The following is a 9,594-nucleotide window of genomic DNA, read 5'->3' as shown; positions in this document are numbered from 1 at the left end:
TGATAATTCCGAAAAAAAAATAAAAAAAAAATATTGTGATTGATATGGCCCATGTGGAAAACAACAAATAAAATATTATTGGCACTTGGCATATATGATTGATTGAGAACACGACAGAATATGAAACTTTGGTAGATAGAAGGAGAAGAGGAAGCTTCATGGAAGCCAAACTCATGAACACTTGCTGCCAATCAAGATCACATCTTAACCAGAATATCCCTCTGTTCCCACCAAGACACCTTCCAAGAAACTATCCCAAATAAATGGATATTTATTAAACCCATGAAAATTTAAAATTCAATAGCACAGAAATACATCTACTTGTGACAATTCCGTCTTCGCCTCGATTCCTCAAGCCCTTGACTTACTACAATTCCCACTTCCCCAATCCAACTTAAACTTAATTATGCAACGAAATTTTCTTCCGTGAACCTCATCACAACCACTTCATCTTCTTTGTGCACATTACTTTTTCTTTATTAAATTAAAATTACCTTCTTCTTTTTTTCTAGAACCTCCCCAATTTGTAGAGGCAAAATTACCTATGCATAAAAGTGGTGTAACTTGAAAAAAGCATAGGATGATTAGTGTGTTACACAGACGGAATTTACGTAAGTTTCAGATTCAGAAGAGGGGATTAAATCTTATATTTGAAGAAATCAATTGTTGGGCAGATTCTTGTGTGCCCCTTTGATTTAAAATTGAGTAAATTTGACTTTGAATCGTTAAATACAATTAAAACATATACATAAATATATTTAAATCACATTTTTATTAGAATATTTGTTTTTTTTTTAACTCTTCAAGAAACAAGTTCTTAGTCATAATCATAGCTCCCAAATAAATGGTTATTATTTTAGTCAAAAACACAAATAATGGGTAAGAACAATCAATCAAGAATACAACTTCTAAAACAGACGGTTGAGATGAAAAGCACAAGCGGCCAATTTGACACCATGAAGCACCTAAACGTTACCATGAGAGTTATTCGGAAAAACAAAGAAATTTTACATCTCTATAAAAGGCCATTGTCCTAACGAATTCTCATTAAGTCCTCATTACTATATAATATAAAGTCTTCCAAAGTCACTTTCTTGTTCCACATTTCTTTCCAAGGTTCACAAATTGGAGAAAAAGGAAAGTTCCTATAACAATGGAAAGCAACCAGAACATGAAGGAAAACACCATAGGGACAGAGTTTGAGGACTTGCTGCCAGTGATGGCACAGAAGCTTGATGTGGAATCCTTTGTGTCAGAACTATGTGGGGGTTTCAAGCTTCTAGCAGACCCTGAATTGGGTTTGATCACAAGCCAAAGTTTAAGGACAAATTCAGCTCTTTTGGGTATGGAAGGTATGAGCATGGAGGATGCAGATGCTATGGTTAGACAAGGTGATCTTGATGGTGATGGCAAGCTAAATGAGACTGAATTTTGCATCCTCATGGTGAGGCTTAGCCCTGGAATGATGCAAGATGCTGAGGCATGGCTGGAGAAAGCAATTGAGGAAGAGCTCAGGAAATCCTCAACTTAGAGATGTTTATGTTACCCATTTTGTAATCAATTGTAAGTTGCAAATATTTAATTTTATCAGTGTTATGTTGCTACTATTGATGAGACTCATCTGTGTCTTAATGGGTATTTTGATTTGACTATTGATGAAATGAATTTCTCCACTGAAGCATGGATGAAGTTTGATTCAAAAGCCAATTAATTATGGTACTATTTGTTGTATTTTTTTAATTACCTTGTTATGTAAATTCTAACATTATTTGATGATTTCATCTTCATCAAACTTGTGTAAATTAAGTTAGTATTTTTCCTAAAACTAGAAGTCAAAACAATAATCAATACAGAAAGCGCATAAAAAGGAAATAACTTTGATAATTTTAGGTAGAGGCCGATTACATAAAGAGTTGAAGAGCATGGAGTTGCGTTAACTTTCAGCCACAAATTCAGTTAACTCCGATGAGCAAATGCCAACTCAGATTCATCATTCAGTGGTTAAGTATCGAAGTATAAAAGTCAAAAGAATAATGGATGGTTTTTGTGTGAACAAAACTCAGTGCATTTTCTTATATGTGTTTGGTATTATTTTTTCATCAAATTAAAATTTTATTTCAATAATTGTTGATAATATTAAATACAGATCTATTATATTATTCAAATTTAAATTTTGATTAAAAATAATACTGAAAACACTAAAAATTGTTGTTGTCTTGTTGATGATGATAAAAGAATAAAGTTAAATATTAATTATAAATATTTTCAAGAAAATACTAAGCACAAGAATTTTTTTATTTACAGGAATGAATTAACATTATTCCTATAAGATATGCATAAGTAATCTTAACGTCTTTGACTTTTCCAAGTATAACCCCTCAAATCATCATAATTTTCGGCTGAATCCTGAGAAAATTTTCTGTGTAACATTGCTTATAATTTAACATCTCATCATTATTCATGCTTTCCCTTAAAACTTTGTTACATCCCAGCTTAAGTAAATGAAAAAACTTCAAAAACGTATTTGCTTTGTAAACCATTGCCTTTCTTTAGATTTTACTAAAAATTACAAAAACATTATCTTATTTTACTCCCCCCAAGAGATTTACACGAAAAATGATAAAAACATATAATTAACATTTTTTACGCAAATATTTTAAGACCAGCTAATAAATTTAAAATAAAATGACATTTTAATACTATTGACGAAAGATAAACATAAAAACATAACGTTTTCAAATCAAATTATTATAAACTAGTATTTCTTTGGATGGACTTTGCTTATAGACTCGATTCACCTAAAAAATCTTCACACATAACACGTGCCAAAATGCAGAGCAATTTTATCTGGAGGAGGCCGTTTAATTTAAAGTTTATTTCAACACTATTAATTTTAACTTCTCTAATGAATTTATACTTGTAGAATTTTTAATGTATTATAAACACATTCCGAATAAGGCATACATATTTGTGCACATTATTTCGTAAAAACAATAATAAAACCTTATTCCGTTGGCCAAAGTCGACTATATGAATCATTTTTATTTAACTTAATAAAAAAAATCAAATTTTAAAAAAAATTAAATTATCTCATGAAAACAATTTTAAGAAACCCACTCCGCAAAAATTACAAAAAATAGATGTACAATTTAATCATTGAACGAAGTTAAAATGAAACATATTTTATCCTCTGAATTGCAAGTGTCCGAGGAAAAGGAGTGAATATGTCCTGTACATGACGGCATGTTTTAACCTAAAATCTAAACTTTTTTTTTTTTCATATACGATCAGGCTTTTTTATTTAAATATTATAAATTTAAAAACAATTTCTTAAATCATAGGTTTTTTTAAATTATTTCCCTGTCTGGAGTGATTTGGTTGACGTGGCATACCGTTTCGCTAAAACGGATGGCGATAATATTAATTTTTTATAAAAAAAATAATCAATTTCGTCACTAAAAGTGCAAAATAACCAGATCATGACACGTGTAAGTATCTGGAAAGTTTCACAGTATTAATGACGAAATTAATAAATAGTTTCACTTTAAAAAGTGAAAAACTCAGAGATGGTGACATATGTCATAATCTTAACCAGTTTTGTCATGGAAAATGAGAAACTCTTATATAGTGACATGTGTCACAATCTTAGTTAATTTTGCTATAAAAATTGCACAACTTACAAAAAGTTGATAAGTGTCACAATTTTGATTAATTACGTAAATTAAATATAAAATTTTTAAATTTACTCAATAGATATTAATTAAAATTATATTAAAATTAAAAAATAAATTATGAACATAATAACAGTAAATATTTTTTATATTTACATACAAATTATTAATGTAATGACAATATATAATTTACTTTCATTAATTTTAATAATATAATAAAAAAGATTTAATTTATTAATCAAACAAATTAAATTTAAAAATAAAATTACTAACATAATACTATAAAATAATTTTTATTTACATACAAATTTAAATTATATTTTAATTAAAAAATAAAATTACTAATATAATTTAGCATAATAGTTTTTATTAGTAGATATTAATTATAATTACATTAAAATTAAAAAATAAATTACTAACATAATACCAAAAAATATTTCTTACATTTATATACAAATTACTAATATAATCATACTAAATAATTTATTTTCATTAATTTTAATAATATAATCAAATAAAATCTAATTTAAATTTACATACAAATCAAATCATATTTAAAATAAAAATAAAATAACTAACATAATATTATAAAAAAATTATTTATATACAAATTTAAATTACATCTTAATTAAAAAAATAAAATTACTAACATAATTAAGCATAACAATTTTTATCAGTAGATACTAATTATAATTATAATAAAATTTAAAAAAATTACTAACATAATACTAAAAAATATTTCTTATATTTATATACAAATTATTAATGTAATCACAATACATAATTTACTTTTATTAATTTTAAAAACATAATCATTAATCAAACAAAATCTAATTTTTTTTACATATAAAATATGACCATATTTAAAATAAAAATTAAATTACTAAAATAATAATAATTTGTATATAAATATTAAAAATAATTTCTTGTATATTAGTATTTTTTTAATTTTATTATAATCATAATTGATATATAATGACAAAAATTATTATGTTTAATTATATTAGTGATTTTAATTAAAATGTAATTTAAAGTTGTATGTAAATAAAAAAATATTTTTAGGTATAATATTAGTTAAGTTTATTATAATTATATTTAATTATAATGATATTATAATTTTATAATAAATTTAAAAATTTTATATATATCAAAATCATGACACTTATTAACTTTTTGTAAATTATACAATTTTTATGACAAAATTTACTAAAATCATAACACATATCACCATCTAAGAGTTTCTCACTATTCATGACAAAATTGCTTATTAATTTCGCTATTAATACTGCAAAACTTTTCAAATGCTTACACATGTCATAATCTAGTTATTTCACACTTGATGACAAAATTAATTTTTTTTTAAAAAATAATATTTTCACCGATCATTTTGGCAAAACAATTTACCACGTCAATCAAATCAACAGAAAAATAATTTTAAAAAACCTATAATTTAAGAAATTGTTTTCAAATTTACAACATTTAAATAAAAAAGTCATACGATCAAGTGTCAACCAACTTCAAGAGTTGATCCAAGTGCTGATGCCTGATAAGTTGGTATTAATGAGAGTTTTCTAAAAGGAATAATAATTATAATTGAAATTATATTTAATAATAAAATTTAACATTCTAAAAATTGATAAAATGTAATTAATTGTTCATCCCACACGTACATACCAAAAACAACTCAACATATGATTTTCTAATAAATCACTAAACGTTGATGACGATAAAAATTTACTCAATTAAACTAGTACTTTTGAACAATTTTCTCAAGATTTCTAGTAAGTTTTGACCTTCTTTTTTTTTAAATAAACCCGATAGTGTTTAACTAAACTTGTCTACAAAAACACATCTTTAATAAATTTCCAATACAAGTCCGAGAAATTAAAAAATGAAAGACCATTTCTCTTAAATAATCAAACATGGACTTAGTCTCCGACAAGACATGGCCTAAACCTAATGGGTAAGAACATTCAGTAAAAATAGTTACAAAAATAGGATACCGGAAAAAACATAAGGATTCAGTTGTAGCAAAGCAAGATGTCCCTGCAAAAATATGCCTCTATTTTTTAACTAACAGGTTCATATTTAGGACCTATAAGCATAATTGCACTGACTGCTAAATAGCAACAACGCAAAAACCACAATAAACTGTGAGAAGTACCTTTACTACACATAATGTACCACTCGCTATTCTAACTAGAAAGTAACGAAGTACCAATGGAGCCTCGCTTTTCTTACCCCAAATCCAGACATCACTTAAGTTCGTGACCTTCGTACAGGTGAGCGGCTGCAGATAAATTACAGAGTAAATAACCTCTGATAAAAAAAGAACACTTGCAGGAGATAAATAATTAAATTGACAATGAATACAATACCTGCGGTATCTACCATATTCAGGACTCCTGTGTCTGCCATAATCAGGACTCCTGCGTCTGCCATAATCAGGACTCCTCCGCCTATCTGGTCCATTATACCTATCATACACAGGGCTGCGTGGACGACCATAATCAGGACTTGGTCGCCTGCGATAAGCTGGACTGGGTGATCTCTCATAACCCCCTCTTCTTGGACTGTCATAATTGTCGCCCCTCTCACCATCATCCCTCAGAGCATACTCCACAGACACCACCCTGTCCAGTATCTTACTGCAAGTGTCATGAGACCAGAAATTCATTATTTGTACGTAGTAAAAAAAGAAACCTTCAATAATTTAACCACAAGACAGTTTAATCTACCACTGACCTCATATTTGTACACTCTAGAGCTTTAGTAGCATCTTCTTGTGTTTCAAACTGCACAAATGCAAAATTCCGACGAATTCTAACATGAAGAACCTTTCCATAAGGTTCAAAGTGTTTTTCTATATCACGAACTCTAGTACGGATTGGGTCAAAGTTAATCACAAAGAGAGTTTTTGTTGGCCTCTGGTTTGCCTTTGAGCCATCGCGATGACGCCCTCGCTCACCCTGCCAAAAAAAAATTCTTCTTTAACCCAAGCAGCTCATGGTTATCCACTTGTCCTCTCACAATCTCATCAACAAGTAAATAAAACTATAACATGTTCATGAAAATACTGCCATACCCTAGCCCACTCCACAGATAGCCTTCGCTTTTCATAACCAAAGGGAATATTGTCAAGTGCACGAATTGCTTCTTCTGCATCGCGCTCATCCTCATAATAGACAAAAGCAAAACCTGCAACATAAATAGTATTAGAAGCATAGATGATGATGGAATGCATCAGCATGTTATCCCTCACCAGAAGTACATCAGCCAAATCAGGAAATCATTTTCCCTGTTAGGAACAAAGGAATACAACACCTGAATATAAGTGAGGGCTGATGCACATGAAGCTGTAGAGGCGTGGAATGAGGAACAAAATCATGATTGCAATTAAAGGTTTAAATCCAAAATTCAGATCTGAGATTGCCAAGCATGCTTCTCCATTCAGACAGCACAATTGATTTCAGAAATAGAATGGCATGACTTGACAGAATTTCATTGATCTCCTATTTTCAGTGATGCTAGGCATGGCTTAATAAATTGATTGATGATCCCACTAAGAACATTCTGATGGAAATGTCAATGTTGGGAAGTGAAGTAAGTGAATGACGAATGATCAGATGAGAAAATGCAGATCTGTGGGTAGAAGGAGAGCAGACAAGCAGGAAGGTTTCCTTCCAAAAAAAAAATTTGCAGAGAGGTTGGCAAGCCAAGACAGAAGCTCAGCATATTTTCCCTTAGTAGAAGTTCCTGCGTCAAAAGAAACACTTAAAAACCACAGGATTTGTTTTCCAAAGGCATTGCAATTGTGGCTTCCATTTATTTCCCACCACCAGGATATAGGAACTAGACATTCAAGCCACAAAAGCAGCCATTTGTCCATACCCAAATTCCAAAACATGGCCGTCCCAATATCAGTAGCTGTTAGATGAACATCATTCTTGTTCAACTACATAACACTGTTTACCTATGTGATACACTATCTTCATCAATGATTGCTAGATGTTCAAAAATAAATGTCATCGTTTCCAGACACTAAATTACACAGTACTATATGGGACCCATGAAACTGGTTTGACAATTGCTCATTCATGTCACTTAAAAAACAAAAGAAATGGAAATATGATTCAAAATGGGATGACAAGGTAGGGTTTGTTAAACAAAAATTTAATAAAACATATTAGAACTTCACCATGAAAACATTCTAATTACATATTAGATGACACAAAAAAAAAGGGTTTTTACCAGATTTCATGTCTACGCGGTCAATCCTGCCATACTTGGAGAACAAGCGTTCAAGCTCTGATTGACGGGTATCGTACTCCAAGTTCCCAGCAAAAACCGGTCTCATCTTCTTCACTTCAAAATCAAACCTTTTTTAACACATCATAACAAAAAATCAATCTATGAAACTAACCCAACAAACAACGAATATAAAAACAAAAAAAAGCACAAAACCCACAATGCCCTAACCCTTACACCCCTTAATCGTAAACCCCACTTGGATCTTTCACAAAATCAAGAAGGAGAATCACAGAAAATTCCCACCTTTCTTTACCCAGAAACCCTAAAGTGGTTGATGAGTAGAGAGAGAGAGAGAGAGAGAGAGAATACCTGAAAAAATAGCTTGGATCTTTTTGGGGTTCCCACAGAGGCTTGGGTGTCTGGAATTAAAATAGGAGAGTAAATTTGAAATCTAGGGTTTTCAGGTGTGAGGTGGGTTTCAATCAATTCCAAAATGAGCCCAAAACAAAAAGCCCTAATTTGGACGAATAATCTTATCGGCTCACCTCACAAGCCCAAAATCTGGCCCATTCGGTTTCACTCTACTAGCCCTACCACTCATCCATGTTTCTCAATAAATTCATTTTATAACAATAATATAATGTGTTATATGTGCTTTGTTGTGTGATTTTGATTGTTAGATGTGCTTTTTCAAAATATTTATATTTTAAGAATTTAGTTTCAATACCCGGATAATATAAAAAATTAACATTGTTCTTTAATCATAAACTGTTAAATCAACAAAAAATAAGTTAATTTTTATAACAATTAATACAAAATTATATTCACAATATATTATAATTAATTGATAATATAAAATATTTTGTACTAACCATGCACAAAGAATTATACTCATGTTTTAAATATATGTAATTTTTAAAATCAAAGTTTATTTTTAAAATAAATAAATATTTATTATCATAAACTTCATTCACGTCCTTTCAAAATGATTTTATATCTGACTATTTCTATATTTAATGAATCTTATTATTAACTAGGCTAAACATGTTCAGAATATTTAATTTTTTTTATAAATAAATAAAAAAATGAAATTAATTTAAATTGCATTAAAAAATAAAATATGCGTAAATAATCTATCATTTAAGTTGAATATTATTTAATATTATATTAAAAGATTAAGCTTAATTTATCTTCAAAATTTAATAAAAAATATTATGACTTTATTTATATAAGTAATTAAAAATTAATAATAATAATAATAATAATAATAATAATTTTATTTAACAATCTTGCAAATTTCATATATTAGATATCTTATTTTAAAGGTAAGAAAGTATGATAAAATATTATACATCAATTAAAAATAAAAATAAAATTATCTTTATGAAAGTTAAATAATCTAATTTCTTTAAGTTAATGTTAAAAAATAAATTAAATTAAATTTATCAAATAATTTAGGATCTGGACAACTTATTAAATAATATGTAACAAAACTTTAATAATTTTTATTATAAATAAAAATATATAATCACGTATTATTTAATGAATGACTAAAATTATTAAAAATTAATGGTTTTCACGTCATAGAATAATTTCTTCCAATAACTTGTCTATACCGTTTCACCTCTTGCCATGCACATAGATCATCTCCTGGATGATACAATGAAGCAAA

At 28.5% G+C, this 9,594-nt stretch overlaps 2 protein-coding genes across 6 annotated transcripts; one reads left to right on the top strand and one right to left on the bottom strand.

The window, feature by feature from the left end:
- The first annotated feature begins 1,069 nt into the window (after positions 1–1,069).
- Positions 1,070–2,118, top strand: LOC113850563 (calcium-binding protein KIC). 2 transcript variants are annotated; one of them, XM_027481138.1, is made up of 3 exons: positions 1,070–1,563; positions 1,680–1,716; positions 1,891–2,118. In XM_027481138.1, exon 1 carries the CDS (start codon positions 1,154–1,156, stop codon positions 1,529–1,531), a length of 378 nt encoding a protein of 125 aa, XP_027336939.1. In that variant the 5' UTR covers positions 1,070–1,153; the 3' UTR covers positions 1,532–1,563; positions 1,680–1,716; positions 1,891–2,118. The 2 variants fall into 2 exon arrangements, with proteins under 2 accessions (XP_027336939.1, XP_027336938.1); XM_027481137.1 differs by having other exon boundaries at positions 1,070–1,716; positions 1,895–1,985.
- Positions 2,119–5,501: 3,383 nt separating this feature from the next.
- Positions 5,502–8,397, bottom strand: LOC113849039 (serine/arginine-rich splicing factor RS31). 4 transcript variants are annotated; one of them, XM_027478597.1, is made up of 7 exons: positions 8,292–8,397; positions 7,923–8,036; positions 6,757–6,869; positions 6,417–6,640; positions 6,177–6,319; positions 6,050–6,134; positions 5,695–5,961 (listed from the first exon to the last, which is right to left on the bottom strand). In XM_027478597.1, exons 2-7 carry the CDS (start codon positions 8,026–8,028, stop codon positions 5,931–5,933), a joined length of 702 nt encoding a protein of 233 aa, XP_027334398.1. In that variant the 5' UTR covers positions 8,029–8,036; positions 8,292–8,397; the 3' UTR covers positions 5,695–5,930. The 4 variants fall into 4 exon arrangements, with proteins under 4 accessions (XP_027334396.1, XP_027334399.1, XP_027334398.1 ...); XM_027478595.1 differs by having other exon boundaries at positions 5,502–5,961; positions 6,050–6,319; positions 7,923–8,050; positions 8,292–8,355; XM_027478598.1 differs by having other exon boundaries at positions 5,560–5,961; positions 6,050–6,319; positions 6,757–7,427; positions 7,923–8,050; positions 8,292–8,324.
- Positions 8,398–9,594: the final 1,197 nt, after the last annotated feature.

This window comes from Abrus precatorius, unplaced genomic scaffold (assembly GCF_003935025.1).
Source record: "Abrus precatorius isolate BTA unplaced genomic scaffold, Abrus_2018 Scaffold9, whole genome shotgun sequence".
Classification (NCBI taxonomy): domain Eukaryota; kingdom Viridiplantae; phylum Streptophyta; class Magnoliopsida; order Fabales; family Fabaceae; genus Abrus; species Abrus precatorius.
The sequence above is the reverse complement of the archived record's forward strand: the minus strand, read 5'-3'. Positions and strand labels throughout refer to the sequence as shown.